This window comes from Ursus arctos, unplaced genomic scaffold (assembly GCF_023065955.2).
Source record: "Ursus arctos isolate Adak ecotype North America unplaced genomic scaffold, UrsArc2.0 scaffold_7, whole genome shotgun sequence".
NCBI lineage: Eukaryota > Metazoa > Chordata > Mammalia > Carnivora > Ursidae > Ursus > Ursus arctos.
The window spans coordinates 82972332-82992836 of NW_026623089.1; the positions used below are offsets into that span (position 1 = coordinate 82972332).

A 20505-nucleotide genomic window follows, 5' to 3' on the forward strand; every position below is an offset into this window, starting at 1 on the left:
ACTATAGGGACTTCATCAAAATAAAAAGCTTCTGCACAGCAAAGGAAATCAACAAAACTAAAAGACAACCTACTGATTGGGAGAAGATAGTCACAAATGACACATCCAATAAAGGGCTACTACCTAAAATATATGAAGAATTTATACAACTCAACATCCCAAAGAACAAATAACCAATTAAAAAATGGGCAGAAGACATGAACAGATATTTCTCCAAAGAAGACATACAGATGACCAACAGACACATGAAAAGATACTCAACATCACTCATCATCAGGGAAATGCAAATCAAAACCACAGTGAGACATCACCTCACACCTGTCAGAATGTCTAAAACTAACAACACAGGAAACAACAACTGTTGATGTGGAGAAAAAGGAGCCCTCATGCACTGTTAATGGGAGTGCAAACTGGTGCAGCCCCTGTGGAAAACAGTATGGAGGGTCCTCAAGAAGTTAAAAATAGAGCTACCCTACAAATCCAGTAACTGCACTACTGGGCATTTACCAAATTAATACAGAAACACTAATTTGAAGGGATACACGTACCCCTATGTTTATAGCAGCATTATTTACAGTAGCCAAGATATGGAAGGAGCTCCAGTGTCCACTGATAGATGGATGGATAAAGAAGAAGTGGTGTACACATACAATGGAATACTACACAGCCATAAAAAGAAGGAAATCTTGCCATTTGCAATGACATGGATGGAGCTAGAGAGTATAATCTTAAGCGAAATAAGTCAGAGAAAGACAAATACCATGTGATTTCACTCATGTAGAATTGAAGAAACAAAACAAATGAGCAAAGGGGAAAAAAAAAAAAGAATGACAACCCAAAAAACAGACTCTTCATGTATAGAGAACAGAGAGAGGGTCACCAGAGGGGAGGTAGGTGAAGAGAATTGGGAGCATGGTTATCCTGATGAGCACTGAGACACACACGCGAGTGCTGAGTCACCATATCGTACACCTGAAACGAATACAACACTGTATGCTAACTACACTAGAATTTAAAAAAATGTTCAACGTAGAGTTACCATATGACCTAGCAACTGCACTGCTAGACAGATACCTAAGAGAAATGGAGACTTCCTAAAAAGATTTGAGAGAGAGCGAGCGAGTGAGCGCATGCTTGTGGAGGGGAAAGGGGCAGAGGGAGGAGGAGAGACAATCTCAAGTAGACTCCACGCTGAGCAGGGAGCCTGAGGCAGGGGTCGATCCTGGGACCCTGAGATCATGTCAGACGCTTAACCAACTGAGCCACCCAGGCGCCTTTGAAGGCTTGTTCACACAGAAACCTATACACTGATGTTCATAGCGGCACTGTTCATAAGAGCTAAGAAATGGGAACAAGATGGGACATAGCCACACAATGAAATATTATTCAGCCATAAAAAGGAATAAAGCACTAATGCACACTACAACACGGATGAACCCTGAAAACCGTATGTTAAGTGAAAGAAGCCAGTCACAGAAAACCACACGCTGGACAGTCCTATTCCTGTGGAATTCCAGCATGGAAAATCGACAGACACAGATGAATAGTTGCTCAGGGGCTGGGGGAGGGGAAGTGATAGCTAATGGGTATGGGTTTCTGTTTGAGGTGATAAAAAATGTTCTCAAACTGGGTGATGCTTGTCCATATCTGCGTACACCCCAAACCACTGAGCTGCACACAGGACATGGGTGAGTTGCATGGTATGGGCGTTGTAGCCCAATAAAGCTGTTTAAGCAACAACAACCAAAAACATGGAGATTCTCAAACTTCACACTGCATTCAAATCGCCTGGGGTGCTTAGTATTTAAAATGTGATTCCCAGAACCTCCCTGGAGATTCTGATCTGGGAATCAGTCCTGACACCAAGTACCCTCGGGGTTCTGAGCTGGGTGGCAGAGAGCCACACTTGGACTACAGTTACACTGCCAGGTGGAGGGAGAGGCTTGTTTATGCCGATTACATTATGGATCCAAAGGGTAGATAACAGTTTAAAGAAATTCCCAGCTGCAATGTGCTCTTTTAAAGTCAATGAATAGGAGATGGGTTATAAATTCCCCCCCACTTACGCAAAGGAGTATCAGACTATTTTTTTTCTCCGAGCACTTATAGGAATTACAGATAGCAATAAGATTATTACTGAGTCATACATATTAGCAATTTAGTGTCTTCAAACTTTATGCCAAGGAAAGCCACAGCATAGCCCAGTAATTAATGTTACGGCCTTGGGAGCCAGACTGCCTTGGTTTGATCCCAGCTCCGTCGCCAGGAAGCCACGTGATCCGAAGCCTGTCCCCTCATCTAAGTGTGACAACAGTTTCTATCTCAGAGGCTTAGTGTGAGGATTCAAGAACAGAACGTATTTAAGTGCCGTGGAGAACAGCTCCTAGTGCGTGTAAGCACTACACGGTGCTTGGCTGAGTTTACCGAATTCTGCATGCACAGACGGCATTAACGCTGGCGGTCTTGCCTGAGGATATTTTCCGAACACTGGTGTCTCCCAAGCCAAATCTGACACCCACATTCTCTGCTAATGAGAGTTCCTTCATGAGCAGAAAAGGGAAAATGTTTTTCTATTTAGGATGACGCAGCCTTCCTACTGAAGCCACTTCCTTGTAGTAAATTAGGAGAGAACATTGTTCAGGGCATAAGAATCATTTTAATTCACGGCTGTGCTGCTGATGAGTGCTTGTCCTCAGTGTGGTCCCTGAGATCTTCTCAGGGATCTGCACGGTGATGACTTCACGACTGGTGTTGAGATGTACTTGCCTTGTCCCGCTCTCAACACCAGCACTAACTGTGCGAAAGCCTCCTGCTCTGGCAGGTTTTCAAGCAGCGGCACCAACACCCGGCAGCCACTGTAGTCACCACCACTGCGAACCAGTTACAATCCGCTTCACTGAAGAATGGCTTTGACAGGGGCACCCGGGCGGAGCCGTCAGTTAAGCATCTGACTTGGTTTTGGCCGAGGTCGTGATCTCCGGGTCATGAGATCGAGCCCCACGTTGGGCTCCACGGTCAGCAGGGAGTCTGCCTGGACTATCGCTCCCTCTCCCTCTGCTCCTGCCCACCACCTGCTTGCTTTCTCTCTCTCTGTCAAAAAGAAATCTTAAAAAAAAAAAGAATCTCGGGGTGCCTGGGTGGCACAGCGGTTAAGCGTTTGCCTTCAGCTCGGGGCGTGATCCCGGCGTTGTGGGATCGAGCCCCACATCAGGCTCCTCCGCTATGAGCCTGCTTCTTCCTCTCCCACTCCCCCTGCTCGTGTTCCCTCTCTCTCTGGCTGTTTCTATCTCTGTCGAATAAATAAATAAAATCTTTAAAAAAAAAAAATCTCTGTGACAAAGCAGTAAAAGTTATTAGTTTTATGAAATCTCAGTCCTTGGGTCTTTTTAATATGTTCTGTGACAGAGTGGGAAGCAAGCACACAGCACATCTGCTGTGAGACAGCTGTTTCAGGGAAAGACCCGCACAGCTGTCTGAGTGGCAGCTACCTTTTTTCATGCAACTTCACATCTCAGACAAACCACGCTTTTTCGGACATGGCTGTTTGGCAGACACACCATTACTTGAAAGTAATTGAACTGTCAAATGGAGAGATAGCATTTATCATTGATCAAATTTGAGCTTTTAAGCAAAAATTAAAGCTTTAGAAAACTGGTATCCCCCACCATGAGCTTGATGGCATCCCAATACTTTAAAGATTTTCCTGAAATGATCAGTGGTGATATTTAATGAGTAAATTTTAACATTTGGAAGATCTGCGTAACTCAGTAAACCAGTCTTTTCCAAGTAACCAATAAAAAAGGCCACGCATGGGGAAAAGATCCATTCAAAGTGCACAATAAACGGATGGATGTTAACGTTTGACACAATGTGAAGAGTTTACTGGTGTGGTGTTAGATTCCATATTGCAACTAACCTTTAAGAAACCACAACTTGTTCACTTTTTGATATCAAAGAAAAATATCCACAATTATGTTAAAAGGTATTAAATCACTCCACTTTCCTGCAAATATATATTTCTGTGAGGCTGAATTTTCTTTACATTCTTTACTCAACCAAAACAATGTCTCACAACAGGTTGAACGCAGAAGCACACAGAACCCAGCGGTCTTCTACTAAACCAGGTACAAAAAATCTGAAAAGTTCAAAACAATGCTACTCTCCTATTTTGTTTTGGAAAATGTTCTTTCTCAGAAAACATTTTTATGGCAACATGTAATGGATTTATTATGTATACTGAATTTTTCTAAAAAAATTTTTACACACACACACACACACACACACCCTCCAAACAAGAGCTTTTGCAGCTGCTCAATAATTTATCAGTGTAACTGTGAAGAGTCAAAGAGTCTAGAAAAAGAAGAACAAAGCTGGAGGCATCACGCTCCCTGATCTCAAACTATATCACAAAGCTGTAGTAATCCAAACAGTATGATAGTGGCATAAAACCAGACACATAAATCAATGGAACAGAATAGAGAGCCCAGAAGAAACCCATACTTATATGGTCAAGTTCTTTACAACAAAGCAGCTATGAATACACAATGGGAAAAATGACAGTCTGTTCAATAAACAGTCTGGAAAAAACTGGACAGCCACATGGAAAAGAGTGAAATTGGACGACTGTCTTACACCACACACAAAAATTAATTCAACACGGATTAAATACTTAAATACGTAAGAACTGAAACCATAAAACCCCTAAAAGAAAACCTGGTGATGATGATTTGGATTTGACACCAAAAGTAAAGGCAACAAAAGCAAGAATAAACAAGGGGGGCACATCAAATGGAAAACGGTTCCACACAGCAAAGGAAACCATCAACAAAATGAAAAGGCAACCGACTGAATAGATGTTCGCAAATCATGTATCTGACAGGGGTCAACAGCCAAAATACACGAAGAACTCCTACAACCCGACAGCAAAATACAATCCAATCAAAAAATAGGCAAAGGACCCGAACAGACATTTTCCCAAAGGCCTACAGACGGCCAACAGGTAACAGGAAAAGATGCTCAACGTCACTCATCATCAGGGAAACGCGAATGAAAACTGCCCTGAGCTATACCTCGCACCTGTCAGGATGGCCGACCTCAACAGGACGGCAAATACGTGTTGGCGAGGATGTGCAGACAAGGGAGCCCTTGTTCACTCACTGCGGCTGGGAACGTACATGGGTGCAGCCGCTGGGGAAAACAGCATGGGGCTCCTCAAAAGAGTAAAAGTAGAACTGTGTTATGATCCAGCAATCACACTTCTGCATATTTATCTGAAGAAAATGAAAGCATTAATCTGACGAGATGTCTGCAACCTCATGTTCACTGTAGTGTTACTTACAAGAGCCAAGACGTGGGGACAACCTGAGAGTTCATGGATGGATGAGAGGGCAGAGAAAATACGTCTATAATGGAACACTACTCAACCACAAAACACCCCACCCAGATCCTGCCCTTTATCACAACATGGATAAACCTTGAGGACGTTGTGCTAAGTGAAATAAGTCACACAGAATAAGATAAATACTGTATGATCTCACTTATGTGGAATCGAAGAGCAAACAGAGAAAACCCCAGCACGGGCACAGAGAACTGATGGGTGGTCGCCTGAGGTGGGGGATGGGGACTGGGTGAAATGGGTGGAAGGGGGAAAAAGGTACAAGTTTCCGGTTATAAAATGACGAAGTCCTGGGGTGTCACGTACAGCATGCTGACTGCAGTTAATAATAGTGTTCTGCATATTTGAAAGTAGCTAGGAGAGCAGACCCTGAAAGTTCTCACCACAAGAGAGAAAATCATGGCTGTGTAGTGATGGCTGACGGCTGGACTTACAGGATCGCTTCGTAATAGCTGCAGATACCCAATCACGACATCGTACGCCCGGAACTACCACGTCAGTTACAGCTCAGTACAAAAGAGCAATGGCTGGGAGGTGTCCTGAGACATAAAAGCTTGAGAACAGCAGGTCTATTCAAGCACAAGAACGAAGTGACTGCATCTACACGGGGTGCGTTAGGGAGGACAGGTTTCCCTGGACAATGAGACCTGCGGGCGCACAACCATCATCCTGTATTCGTTCAGTAAAACAGTACTTTGAACAGCATCACACGAGCCTTTCTCATTAAATGCGGAAATCTACTCTCCTTCAGGCTGCCTTAGGTTCCCGGAGCCCATGCTGACAGCTGACGGAAAGGTGCACGCAGAGCTGGGGGAGTCCGCCCCCTCCCAATCCCCTGCCCCAGCGAGGTGCCCGCAAACTTCAGGGAAGGAAGGAAAACAAGGCACCCGGGCTCACGGCCTGGAACCCGCCGCCTATCTGTCCCACTTCTGCGCTACTGGGCCAGAGTGCTGAGGGTCTGACTTTACAGACGCCTCCAGCTGTCCCCAAAACAAGCAGAGGTCAGATGAAGTGCAGGGCCCCCGTCCCACAGCGCAAAATAATGGAAGGGAAGAAACGGATCCTGAGATCTAGAAAATGCTGCCTACCGCATTCCCTGCAAGGGCCCCCGGTCGGGCTGTGCTGCCCCACCCGCCCCAGGCCAGGCTTGCCCTTATTTATTTATTTCTTCTGTTTCTGGCTCATGAGTGACTATCCAGAGATGAATAAGAAGAAAACAGGGTAGGGGCGCCTAGATGGCTCTGTCGGTTCAGCGGCCAACTCCTGATTCCGGCTCAGGTCATGATCTCAGGGTCATGAGATCAAGTCCCACACTGGGCTCCACACTCAGCCGGTGTGTGCTTGAGATTCTCTCTTTCCCTCTCCCCCTCCCTGCCGCTAGCATTCTCTCTAAAATATATAACTCTGAAAAAAAAAAAGAAAGAAGAAACCAGGTGGAATACATCAGGTTGGTTATATATCTGTGTTTTCCTTACCGCCCACCCACACTTGGCTCACACTGGCCAAAAACTACTCACTACACTTTTCTGTGGGTTTCACAGATCAGTGACTCAAAATTCCGCCACTCGTTAATGTGGCTGGAATAATTTACGGAGCAAAAGTTCCCAGCAGTTTCCTCACTCTCCCAAGTTGTGCATTTTCTGTCCTGTCCTCATAGGACATTTATGCAAAGCTGGCTGAAGCACGGGAGTGGGGTTGGCATCCCTCATGATGTTTTTATTTCCATCTCACCGAGTTCCCAACTCACTGTCCAGCATAACGTGGGGCAGAAGAACTCAAGTGCCATTTTCTATTTCCCTTTCCTAAAATAAAAGCTTATATAGTTTTCCCCAAGTCAAGGATGAGATACCAGTGAGACTGTTGTTGAATTAGGAAAAACAGTTAATCACTCTCTCCAGGCCTTGAGATGCAACTTTCATTTCTTCTCTAAAACCGATGCTGAAAAAAACAATTCCCCTCACAAAGAGTTAAGGAAAAGACTGTCTCAGACAGACAAGGGAACTTTCTACATCACAACAGCATGGAAGAGACACGCTCCTGAAAATCTGAGGACAAAACCCGACTGTATGTTTTATGATGAGAAGCAGGAGATACTTTCCGCAACTAGAAGATGGGTTACTTACAAGGTCCTTTGTAGGGTTTCTAACGCGGAAGAAGTAAACGACTAAGGTGGTAGGTAAGAGCTCCCAGACGAAAAGGACCACTCCAAATACCACGTATCCCGCATCTCCGAGCTGATTCTTCAGATCCGCCTGTTGAGAAGCGAGGGGAGGAAAGCAGTGTGATTTGATTCTTCCTAATGGGAACAGAGACCAAGTCTAATAGGGTGTGGTTCCTTCCCTACAACGTGTACACTGAAATCAAGTATCAAGTACTACCCATGGTCAGGACCTCAGGTGGGGAGTTACTCCAACCACACAGGGCAGATACTCTCATCTTCAAAACAGTCAAAGACAGAGACTGCCCATCTCTGATGCTATTACTTCACCTCCAAAACCTTCCTTAGGTCCAAGTTAAGTCTCTCAAGTTTAAGTTGATTTTCTTTCTTTCAACAATCACATAAGGTGATGTTAGGTCACTCCCTCCCAAATTTTTGAGAACAGCCTATAACCGTGACCCTCTGTCTCATCCCTGGCATAAACACATCAAACTTCTCTTCATAGTCCTCATATCCTATTCTTTATCCTTTAAAGCTTGCTCCTGGCTACATCGTCTGAAAGAAAGCTGTTCGGAGTCCCGGATGTTTGTCAGGACAGTGAGACGGCCGAACCAGCCTGGTGCGAAGTCTGGCCCCCTCCCGCAGGGCCTGGGGCGCGTGTGCACGGTCGCGTCTGCACAGCTCGCCACAAAGGGCAGCGTTTCAGACGAGGTGCACCAAAACCAAGCCGCGAGGGGCTGATGGCCGAAGTGGATCCTCCTGCCCCCTCCAGGGTGTTGTGTCCGAGGTGCATCGCCTGGCCACTGCAGGAACCGCCTCCCCAGCTCTGCACCTCGCATCCCGTCTCTCACTCAGCTCAGACCACGCTGCCCCTCCTCCCTCCTACACAGATAACATGCTGTGCGTGGCCGTCTGTAGGGTTTGCTCCAGGTTATTTTGGTTGCAACACAACAGGTCTAGATATTCATAAATAAATATCCCCCTAAAAACAACAGAATTTTTTAAATTGCATTATCATTTTGCATTATAAATTTGTTATCATTGGGGCGCCTGGGTGGCTCAGTCGTTAAGCACCTGCCTTCGGCTCGGGGTGTGATCCCAGGGTTCCGGGATGGAGGCCTGCATTGGGCTCCCTGCTCCACTGGGAGCCTGCTTCTCCCTCTCCCACTCCCCCTGCTTGTGTTCCTCTCTCGCTGCCTCTCTCTCTGTCAAATAAATAAAATCTGAAAAAAAAAATTTGTTATCATTATAAGCCCTTACCTGAAATAAAAGCTGAACTAATTATTTTGTTAAAGCCTAACCTCTACTGTTTGATGGGTACGGAGTTTCAGGTTGGGAGAAGAGCAAGTTCTGGGACGGACGGCGGTGACGCTGCCCAGCAAGGGGACCGTGCCCAATGCCAGGGAGCCGCGATACACGTGCAAGTGGTTACGACAGCAGGTATGATGGATATTTTACTGCAAGGAAATCCTTCGGTCTTATGAATAAGTCTCTAATTTATTGTTTCAAGTTTCAATTTTTATATATTTGATTTTCTCGAAACAGGGCACACCTTCAGCAGCTCCTGGCCCAGATTTCTCCCATCCTGTATGTGGGATCGGTTTGGGTGATGGTGGTGCTTTTAATCCTTCCTAATTCTAACACCTTCCCCGTGGCCCTCTGGATTTCACCTTGTCCTCACATGCTTATCGGGGGCATTTAATGCCTTCTTCTCGAGTGCTGATCCGGTCCAGGGAGCAAGAACTATTGGGATTTTAGAAGTGCATTTATATATAGTTGAGTATTCAGCATTTTTCCAGGAAAAGTTAAGGAGCCTTTTACAATTCAATCCAGCAGACTCCTATTATAAAACAGAAGTTCTGTTTATTGTAAGGGCTGATCTGTGTGTCTGTTTTCCTCGGGGACATAAACTCCGGCTGCGGGCAGGGCGCAGTCTGTGCGTGTTTGTATCCCCAGCACTCTGTCCAGCGTGACAAAGAATCAGTATTTCTCAAATGAGAGGATGCCACTCATTCCCATGCTTTTATTTTCAGCTTTTGTGAACAAGAATGCCAGATGATAGGTCACTACCTTTGTTCACTGCTTTATAACTTATAGTTCATGAGTTTCTAGAATATATTAAGTAGGAGAGAATGTCATAGGGGGACCATTGGGTAAAGGAGCTTTTACCAACACCTTTAAACTCCTAGTCATTTTTGTCTCGATTTCCTCAAATCCTGTCTCCATGCTCCATTTTTAAAAAGCCATAGTTTTAGAGACGCCTGGGAGGCTCAGTCGGTGAGGGGTCTGCCTTCGGCTCAGGTCATGATGTCAGAATCCTGGGATCAAGTCCTGCCTTGGGGTCCCTGCTCAGCAGCGAGCCTGCTTCTTCCTCTGCCCCTCCTCCTACCCCCTGCTTGTGCTCTCTTTCTCTGACAAATAAATAAAATCTTAAAAAAATTAAAAATAAAAAAGCCAATTATATGTATTTTCTGAAACCTGTATATAATCTGTTTTACCTTGGAAAATTTCACCCTTATTAAAACCATCTTACATTTATACAGAAGCACTTGAAAGCTTTTTAAGTACTGCTTGTCCAGAGCCCCAGAAACTAGAGGTTTGTGCGTGTGTGTATGTGTATGTGTGTGTGTGTGTACACACAGACCCTAGTTTTCTCAGAAGACATGGGGTGGAACAAGGCAGATACTATGACCCCATTTTCCAGATGAGGATGCAGACGCCACACAGGTGAGTGACGGTCAAGGTCACCCAGGAATCTAGCAGCAGAAGCAAGGAGCTCACCCCTCTCTGCTGCGTGGGGTGCTGTGAAGCAGACTCGCCGTTCAGGGGACCCATCCCTGGCGGCCACTGACCTGGTCTGATACATTGTACCAGTCGTAGTCAAAGGAATGGACGTTTTTGCTTTGGGAAAACGACAGGATGAACAGGTTGTAGCAGGCTCGGGAGGTGTAAAGCAGGATGACGGTCACACCGATGGCTGTCACTTGACACACAGAGGAGCCCTGGAAAAGAGGGAGCCATGAAGGGGGCGCCCATTGGAGGTCCAAGACACCAGCCTTGTCCCAGAACCCGGCCTGGGTTCAGACCTCGTAAACCCTTCAGCCCTCGGGGACGCACTGCAGCGTCTGCCCTCAGACGGTAAACCCACACCCAAGCCTCACCTAATACCACACCCCCTCCTAAAATTTCAGATGATCTTCGTATAGATGGTTCAAAATCTGGGAGGTGATTTGGAGATGCCTTAAAACATGGGCCATTTGCCTACAGCCCAGGTTTGTAAGAATGAGAAGGCCGGGTGGCTTATGCTTTTCAATCTCCCAAGACGACCTCCCGACTTAGGAGCCCACTGCCCAGCCCCTGGCCTGGGGACAACTGACCCCACCAGGGTGGCGGCTGGGATCCCAGTAGACCGTGGATCCAGGCAGGGAGGGCGTCCTCAAATTCTAGAATCTTCTAGGCTGGAAATCCCAGTATCACTCCAGACTTAGAATTACATGGCAATCGGTGACTCGTCCCCCATCTATGAAGCTATCAATTTACAGCCAGTTAAAGGGCCCCTAGCTAGAAACTCAGAGTTAACGTGACCAAAAAGCTGAAAGTGATTTGTGAGATTTGCACTTGGAAGTCACTCATTAACAAGATATTTTATTTTGCCAGTAGCAGTTTAACACCTTGTTTGCCAGAGGGGTGATCTAAATGGTCATTTGGTAAGTGAAAAGTAACCCTTCCTGTAAAGCCACCATTCTGTTTTCAAGACCCTTGGATCTCCTGCACATGGGAGATAAGATAAACAACAGACAATGTTAAGGGACAATCAAGTCTAAAATCTGTCAAAACTCATGAACGAGAAAACTACTCCTGCCCTAGTCAAGTCTCTTGGGACCTTGCCAGAGGTCAGCCAGGTCACGGGATGCCTCGCTGAGGCTCTGTGATCCTGAAGTCAGAGGCCCAGATTTCAGACACAGTATCGTGGGAGACAGAGCTCCTCACGGTCTCCAGGTGCAAGACTGATTACAGCCACATGGGCCGCGTGGGTTCCAGAGGTGAGACGCAGAGCAGCTACAGAAATCTCTCAATCATTGCCTAAGTGAGAAAACCAAGGCCCCTCTGCGGCCTCCACACTTCCCCAGGCTTCCCAACCACGGGAGACTTGGGATGAGGCCGACCGGGGGCCATGAGTGTGTCTGCACTTCCCTACAACTCTGGGGAAGGGAAGGAGAAGCCAGATTCCGGGCTGTGTGGCACAGCAGCAAACCGAGCTTGCCTCTCGTCCCGTCTGGCTCCATCTCTGACCCATCGGCAAGAGACGATCGCTGTCCTCAACTCCAGGGGGCAGTGCCCACAATGGCATGTCCACTGTCCTCTCATGGGCACGTCGGTCCGTCCGGGGTGAGCCTCCATCCGAATCTGACAGAGCCTGCAGCCAGACTGCTGAGTCCGAAGCCGGGCTCTCCATCCACGGGCTGCGTGGGGCAACCCAGGGCAAGCTACTGACCTCTGTGCCCCGGTCTCCCGGTCTCCCAAGTGGGGGTGATACCTACTCCCAGAGATTTGGGAGGACTCCATGAGCTTACGCATGCAGAATGCTGATCTCAACGTGCCTGGAACACAGGGGACACTGGGTGTGTCTTTCTACTAGTATCATCAGCACAAGCAATCCTGCAAGTCCTTTAAAATGTTGGTTAAACACTGTATCTATAAACCAGAGGTCACCTCCCGGCCCGTAATTCTGCACACTCTAGTACCCTCGGAGCCACCTCGAATGGAAGTCTTCTTGCGTACAAAGTTCAACAAACTACATAGCTCTGTGTTTTGGCAAGCGCAGTATGGCGAATCATTTGTAGGAGGTCAGGTGTGAGAGGTATGTGCTGAGTCCTGTTTGCAACCAGGAAACTATTTTCAGAGTCAGTTTAATAAGGGATCCTGACCGCATTCCCACCTACCTTTGACTCCAAGTAAATGTTGGCCAAGGACATCTTAGAGATTTTGTAGAGACAGATGGAGAGGGAGACGGCACACAGCACAAAGAGCGTGTCATTAATGGCCACACGCACGGAGACGATGACCTTCCTCTCCCAATTTCCTGTCTTCACCAGCACTGCACAGGTTAAATTCACCAACAGGAAAACGAGGCTGATGAAGAGTGAGGCCAGGTAGAGGGGCAACCTGGAAAGGACCAGAGAAATGCAGTATTTTTGGGGCAAGCGCTGGAAGCAGAACGTGCCAACGTTAACACCTAAGCGTGCACGTTTTGGAGGTAGCTGTTCCCAGATCCAGATTACAGATCAGCTACGAACGGTGCCCTCCAGAAGGTGCCCTGGGAGCCTCGTGTCTCCTGCCTCTGGGAGGTGGTGCCGTCTGCCACAGCCCCCTGCCCGAGGCTGAACGGACGCAGGCTGGCTGGGTCCCAGGCCATTTTCAGCCTGTAGACTTCCTTAGTGAGTAGAGCAAGGTCTACAGAAAGACTTCTTGGATTTACTAAAACTAAAGTCGGCAGCCTCAAGCTTCTCTTCAGGACTGTCCATGTTGTTGACTTCCTTCAATAAACATGCAAATAAAGAAGAGATTTGCTTGGCTCAAAAACAGACTGGGTCTAAGCTGCCTACGTTTGTAAATCCAAATATGAAAACTGTCAACTAAAACCGGTTTTGAAGCTAGACTGTCTTCCAAAGCTGTAACAGATCGGGACATAGAAACCTGGGTGACAGGGCGCCTGGGGGGCTCAGTCTGTGAAGCGTCTGCCTTCAGCTCATGATCTTCAGGTCATGATCTCAGGGTCTGGGGATCAAGTCCCACATTGGGCTCCTTGCTCGGCAAGGACTCTGCTTCTCCCTCTCCCTCTACCCCTCTGCTTCTCCCTCTCCCTCTACCCCTCCCCCCTGCTCGTGCTCCCACTCTCCAACAAAAATCTTAAAAAAAAAAAAAAAAAGGTTCCTGGATGACAGTCCCAGCTCCAGACATCATGTCACTGACAGGACCCATGGGGGTTGGAGCACAGGGAGAAAGAGAACATGGAAGTCAAGGGTGACGAAGCCAGGCATACCTTGACACGGACCGTGCAGCACCCACGACAGCTAGTATGATTGGCCCCCTGCCGTGCCTTTCCATCTTGGATTTTCACACAATGGCAACCAAGCCTCTGTCCCACCCTCCTTCCTTCCCCCCCCTTGCTCTCATCTGCCCGGTGTGACCCAGAGACACACAGACCTGAGACATCGGGCCAGACTCTCGGTCACTCTGGGCTGTGTGTCCTTATTTATAAAAGAGAGAGATGAGGACTCCCATCCTGCCTCAAAGAGCCGCTGTGAGAATCCAGTGGGCCCTGTGCCTTCTTGTCTTGTTACTCCTCTGTCCTCACCCCACGGAGCCTCAAGGTCTCACCCCAGCTTCTCCTTTGGTTAACAGCAACTTCTAGAAAGTCTTCAGCTTGTCCCGTCTTTCCTTCCTCCACAGGTACTCCCCTGCCGACCCCACATTCTCCCAGGCCCCCATGACCTACTCCCAGATGGAAAGGTGTCAACTCTTGGCCGCCATCTTTCCCTGCCTTCCGGAGCTCCCTTGTCCATCGCACCACAGCCCTACTCCTGCCTCCCATTCCTCTGAGCTGCCCCTGGATAGCCCCTGGTTCCTCTTCCTCCCCCAAAGTGACGACACCCTTGGCTCTGTCCTCTACCCCCTGGGAAACACCTTTACTCTCACAGCTTCAGTCACAGCCTCGGACGACTAAGTTCATGAAGCTCGTCTTGAGCCACAGCCGCTGTCCCACATTCAGACTCACGTTCCAAACAGCCTGCGCCAAGGCTGTCACCTCAGACCACGCCCAAGCCTAGTTCGCGATGTTCCTCCTCCAGCACTCCTCTCGGTCTTCCTATTTCTCTGACAGGCACAATTTTTTGCAGACTCCTACACCGTAAAGATCATCGATCTCACCCCCAGTTTAACCAGCTGTCACATTCAACAGATTCTTTATTCCTGCTCCGCTAGTTGTAGGCCCCCTTTCCCATTGTCACCAACCACACAGCCTCACGCTTCTGCCTAAACCCAATATGATGGTGTCCAGACCGACCCCCACCCTCAACCTCACCCTCGCACCCTCCAGTCCCCTGCACTTCCAGTCAGTCTACGGAGCCAGGCCGATCGATGGGCGCCCCACACGCTAATTAAGCCAGTCTGTGTGCTGGCCCGAAGCCCATCCGGGTGTCCCCACCTCCCTGTCTTTACACAAGCTGCTCTTTCTGCCTAAAACCTTCCTGCCCTTCCACTTCTATCCTATCCTACTCGGTGAGCCTCTAGGACCCCTGCTAAACAGAATTCTGCCTGGTATTGTCTTTTTTTAAAAGATTTTATTTATTTATTTGACAGAGAGAGCGCGCGTGAGCGTGCACACACACAAACGGGGGAGGGGCAGAGAGAGAAGGAGAAGCAGGCTCCCCGCTGAGCAGGGAGCCCGAGGATGACGACATGGGGCTCGATCCCAGGACCCCAAGATCACGACCTGAGCTGAACTGCCTGCTATTATCTTACAGAAATCGGCTGTGTTGTGAGACTTGAAACAACATGGGCAAAGTATTTGTCATCTAACATTAAGGTCAAAGTCAGAAAGCAAATTCACAAATGTGGCAAACAACTGTCCTGGGAGATATATGTGAAAACCTGTAATAGAAAACATCACTGTGTCTCCTCAGAGTTGGAGGGGGTTTCTGTGGGGCAGGAGGGGGGAGTTCACTAGATTTGGTTTCTTGCTGTCCACATGTCTATATTCACAAGCTTCTAACCTTTTTCTATTTTATAACTTTTTCTAATGAGCTTATAGAACTTTTATAATGAGAAAGAATACCTTGCAAAACTTAACGTTTCCCCCGGGGCCTGCGGCTCTGGAAGAAAGGGAGAGATTTGGAGGTGTGGAGAGAGAGAGAACCTGCAGGGTGGGGGTGGGGGGGTGCAGAACCGATCCTATGGCAAGGGTGCGTTTCCATGGCAACAGTGTTTGACACCCTGTGCCAGAATTACTTCTTCTCAGCTCAAACCATAAGGTCAGGATAAACAGCCTATAATGAGAAAACAAGACCAAAGGAAAAGAAAACCGATGGGACTCCACATCTGAGAAGATGACTTTGCTTGTGAGCCCAGAAGGATCGGCTTCTGGCTGGTCCGCAGGCACAGAGAGGAGACTCCAAGGCAGCTGACCACCGGCCTGGGGACAGAAGTGCCAGGCCCGCGGGCTGCCAGCTCACTCAACAGGCAAGAGCTCTGCTGCCTCCTACAGTGAGGGGATGGTACCAATGGCTTGTAGAGCGTTGCTTAAATTTCCCTTCTGAGATCTTAGATTCCTTACAGAACAGGAAAAGCAAAGCCTGGTTTGTTATGTCTTTTACTCACCAAAAAATCAAAGATAGAGGGAAAACAGATAAAAATGCTTAAAATCAAGGTGTCCTTGAGCTTCCCCTGCCCAGTATTCAAACTTCCCAAGCCAAAGATGGAACAATATAGGCTAAGAGAAAAACTGAATCAAGTGGGGCACCAACTAGAGCAAAGCCGAGAGTTCGCAGGTGTGTCAGGGAGCAGGGGGACCGCACTGGGAAATGGGGTGGTTCTTGGTTGGGCTGAATAGAAACCATCTTCAAAAACACTGAGCGGCTACAGGAGGAGCTTGGGGTGAGAAGTTTCAACTAGTTCTACACTGATGGCTTGTGTTTGTTTTCAAATGAGTTGTGGTTCAGTTAGGGAAGCCGGTCTATTTAAAAGCCAACATGCAGAAGCATCTCAAGGGATAAATCATGGCCTGAAATGTCTGCAGTAGCATCTGGCTTAAGAGAAATGGGGAACTGAACAGAGAAGACAGAAGATGGGCGTAAACCTGAATAATCTGAGGGTTTATTATTACATCGGAGTTAACAGGCTTCTCCCGTTGAAACCTCACCCTCTTGTCTTCAAGAAACTCTTCCATCTTCTCCAGCCCCAACATCCCATCCAACCGAATTTCCCCTGGTCTTCTACCTTCAACTCTGCAAATCCCCTCCCACTAAAATCATCCCATCCTGCTGTTTGCACTTTGATTCAAGGATCAAGTACTGCCCCCCGCTTCTCATCTCATAGACCCTGTCCCCCAAGGGCTCAGAGGTTGAAAACTTTTGAAACAGCCTTCCTTTCTGACCAGTGCTTTCATATATCACTTCTATAAGAGACCTCATTACCCCAGCCTCAACCAACCACTTCCAAGATAAGATCAGCTCCACGATCCAATCAGAATATTCTTCCTCCTCCCAGTCTTCCCCCATTCTTGGCTCCCCAGTTCCCCTGGCTGATCTACATGTTTAGTCAAGAGGATGGAGGCAGATGGGGCGCCTGGGTGGCACAGCGGTTAAGCGTCTGCCTTCGGCTCAGGGCGTGATCCCGGCGTTATGGGATCGAGCCCCACATCAGGCTCCTCCGCTATGAGCCTGCTTCTTCCTCTCCCACTCCCCCTGCTTGTGTTCCCTCTCTCGCTGGCTGTCTCTATCTCTGTCGAATAAATAAATAAAATCTTGAAAAAAAAAAAAAAAAAGAGGATGGAGGCAGAGATCATGGGTGCAGAGGAAAGGCCGCTACTTTGTTACCAGAGAAGGGAGGGGACTGTGTACTTGGAACTGCTCCTTTAAAGGGCTCTCCTTAGGACCAATACTTTTTCATGGTGGACCCTGAAGTCCCAGTTGAGTGCTCTGGTAGAAACCAAAACTCAACTACCCAAAAAGTAGTGAACAAAGACTTCAAGATCAGTGAAAAAAACAAATACCGACACCATGAGTCTCATGACCTGTCTCTTGGCCCGAGTGCTGTTGTATACCTTCTGAATTTCAGTTTTCCTGGACAGAAAATGGAGATCAAAATATACATTTTCATGATCTTAAAACTTCTCATCACAAGAAACAACAGTTTTTATGACCATAGATGGTGATGGATGCTGACTGGACTTACTAAGGTGACCATTTTGCAATACGCCAATATCAAATCATTCTGTGGTATACCTGAAACTAATATAATCTTATATGTCAATTATATCTTGAGAAAAATACACTTTCAGAATTTTAAATAAAAACTGTTTATAAATTTAAAATTATATGTTTAAATAAAATACAATATGTATACATCATTACATATTTTTAAAGTCACAAAATAATTAAATTTTCATTTTGATTCAAGAAGGTAAGTGGCCAAAATCGCCTTTCCAGAAATGTCTGCCCATGGCATGTCTGCCATGCCCAATTGGAGCTGTCCTGGGCAGGGACATCAGGACACCATGCATCTGCCCCTTATCTTCTGAATGCCTTGTCTCCCCATCCTCTGACCAAGTCTGACCCTTTTTTAAGCCACTGGTTCCTTGCTCTTAAGGGTGCTGGGGTCACAGACCTCTGAAAATTTGGGGACATCGATGAACCCTCTCCACCACAGGAAAAACATGCCTATGCACCTCGTCATGTAAACTTGGCATGTGATTTAAGGCATTCCCTTCCAGATTGCGAGCCTCTCCTTTCAGCCCAGCACTGACTGACTTCTTCCACAAAATTCCTGTGACTCGCACAGCACACGGCAGCCCAGGGCAGAAATTGCTCATGCTCCCCAACGTCTGCTATTTTGCCGGATTCTGTGAGTTTTTGTGTTGTTCAGGACATCTTTACAGAGTGTTTGTTTCTCAAGGACACAGATTACATTTCTGCCTCTGGGTGCCTAACCAAGTCCTCAATAGTCAAAAATATATTTGCCGAATGAGGATGGAAATCCCCCCCAGGGTACTTACCGGTATTTGAGTAATTCTGGAGAATATTTTGACTTGGCTTTGAAAATCACCTGCAATGACAGAACAACACGGGGGTTGGGGGTACAGTATACTGTTATCAACAAACCAACATCATCACTTGGAACTCCTCTTCCCCTTTATACCCAGGTGCCAGGGCCCAGGTTCTGAAACCCAGATGCCTGCTAGGTGAGAATGTTTGTTAAGCTAAAGATTTTTCAAGCTATCCACACAATTTCAAAAGTAAAGATATTTAAAAAATGATGAAAACGGATAAAAAAGGGGAAAAAGAGGGGCGCCTGGGTGGCTCAGTCGTTAAGCGTCTGCCTTCGGCTCAGGGCATGATGCCAGCGTTCTGGGATCGAGCCCCACATCAGGCTTCTCCACTAGGAGCCTGCTTCTTCCTCTCCCACTCCCCCTGCTTGTGTTCCCTCTCTCGCTGGCTGTCTCTATCTCTGTCGGATAAATAAATAAAATCTTAAAAAAAAAGATTCGTATGTCAACCCGTACTTCCTGTAGAGATCAACAGTCTGCCCTCACCCTTTCTTAGAATTCTCACTGGCACCAAATCCATGTTGTTTGACTATGTAAGTGCCCATCCACCCAGGCCTCAAATTTTGCGGCCCATCTGCAATGTCTCCAAGCCATAGAAGCATCAAACGACCATTATCTACAGGAGAAATGTTGTGTGTGGGAATTTCTCCATATCTTTTGTATCCTGCACAATTACTAACGTGTCCACGCAGGGTGCGGCGGCCGACCTGGCAGAGCCTCTGAGAAGGCGAAGAGGAGAGAAAAGGTAAGTGGCAGCTCACGCTCCAGCCCCAACTGTGACTGACTGCTGTGCCCACACCACGTGCACACGGGGGCTTCTGAGGCGAGCGCAGGTGGCCCACAGGGTGTCGGGGGGCTGGCTAGGGAACTGGGATGGGGTACGGTAGAGCAGCAATACACGTGCTCATGCCCGTGCTCTCCCGGATCCCTGGTGTCCAGGGGAGGGGGCAACACTGCAAGAAGGGCGACGCCCTTGCTGTGGATGGTGTCGGGACCTGCATCCCCTGCTGCCCGGCAAGCTCCTCTGCACGGAGCGCCTAAGCACGCTCCCAGCCTCAGCCTGGCCTGCGGTCTCACCTCTCCCCGCCAACCCCTCGCACACTCTCCTGCTTCTCAGCTCCCTTTGCATTTGTTGCTTCTCCCAGATTTTGCTCAGCCCCTGAAAATATGTGTCTAAGGGGCAGTTACGTTGCCTGAGCTGGACAGAGTGAAGGACAAGGCAGAACGGGATGGGCAGCGTGAGCATGGTTCCTGGGGGAGGGGAGGAGACAACAGGCAGCTCCAGGGCCTCTGAGGCCACACAGTATCATTGCCTCCTTGCCTGGGGAAGACGCGGTGAGAAATCCGTGTGCAAGAGGGATATCTGAAAGTAACCCCAGGAAATTCTACAGCGGATCCCAAGTTCGTGGCTAAGTGTGCTGATGCAGATGTCACAAGGGAGCCTCCATGGGGACTGTATGGGTCAGTTCCCAGAACACATATGCAACAAGAGAAGCCATTTTCCTCTGGGAGCCTTCTAAAAGGCATTCTCCTGAGGACCTTCAGTAGGTAATTCTCAGACTACATGTGCGTAAGACCCACTGCGGAAAACCATATGAAGAACCTTCAAAACATTAAAAAAAGAAATATCGGGGGCGCCTGGGTGACTCAGCTGGTGAAGTCTCTGCTTTTGGCTCAGGTCATGATCTCAGGGTCGTGGGATCGAGTCCTACATCTGGCTCCTCTTTCAGCAGGGAGCCTGCTTCTCCCTCTCCATCTGCCTGCTGCTCCCCCTGCTTGTGCTCTCTTGCTCTCTCTCTTTCTCTGACAAATAAAAAAATAAAATCTTAAAAAAAAAAAAAAAAAGAGAAATAGCATACAATCCAGTAATTCCCTTACGGTGTATTTACCCAAAGAAAACGAAAACACTAATTTGAAAGATATCTGCACCCCTATGTTTACTGCAGCATTATTTCCGACAGCCAACATATGGAAGCCATCCAAGTGTCCCCCGATAGATGAATGGATAAAGACGACGGGGTATGTACATACAGTGGAATATTACTTGGTTAAAAAAGAATGAGATGTTGCCATTTGCAACAACATGGATGGACCTACGGGGTATTGTGCTAAGTGAGATAAGTCGGA

General features: G+C 47.7%; 1 protein-coding gene across 1 annotated transcript in view; it reads right to left on the reverse strand.

Annotated features, from left to right (window-relative positions):
* GPR137B (G protein-coupled receptor 137B) overlaps positions 1-20505 on the reverse strand; it is a 53407-nt gene that overhangs the window by 12168 nt on the left and 20734 nt on the right. The window contains exons 2-5 of the mRNA XM_026504015.4: positions 18328-18377; positions 12497-12719; positions 10406-10555; positions 7519-7647 (exon numbers count right to left, since the gene is read on the reverse strand). Of these exons, the coding sequence (XP_026359800.1) occupies positions 7519-7647; positions 10406-10555; positions 12497-12719; positions 18328-18377 (552 nt within the window). The remainder of the gene's footprint in view (positions 1-7518; positions 7648-10405; positions 10556-12496; positions 12720-18327; positions 18378-20505) is intronic.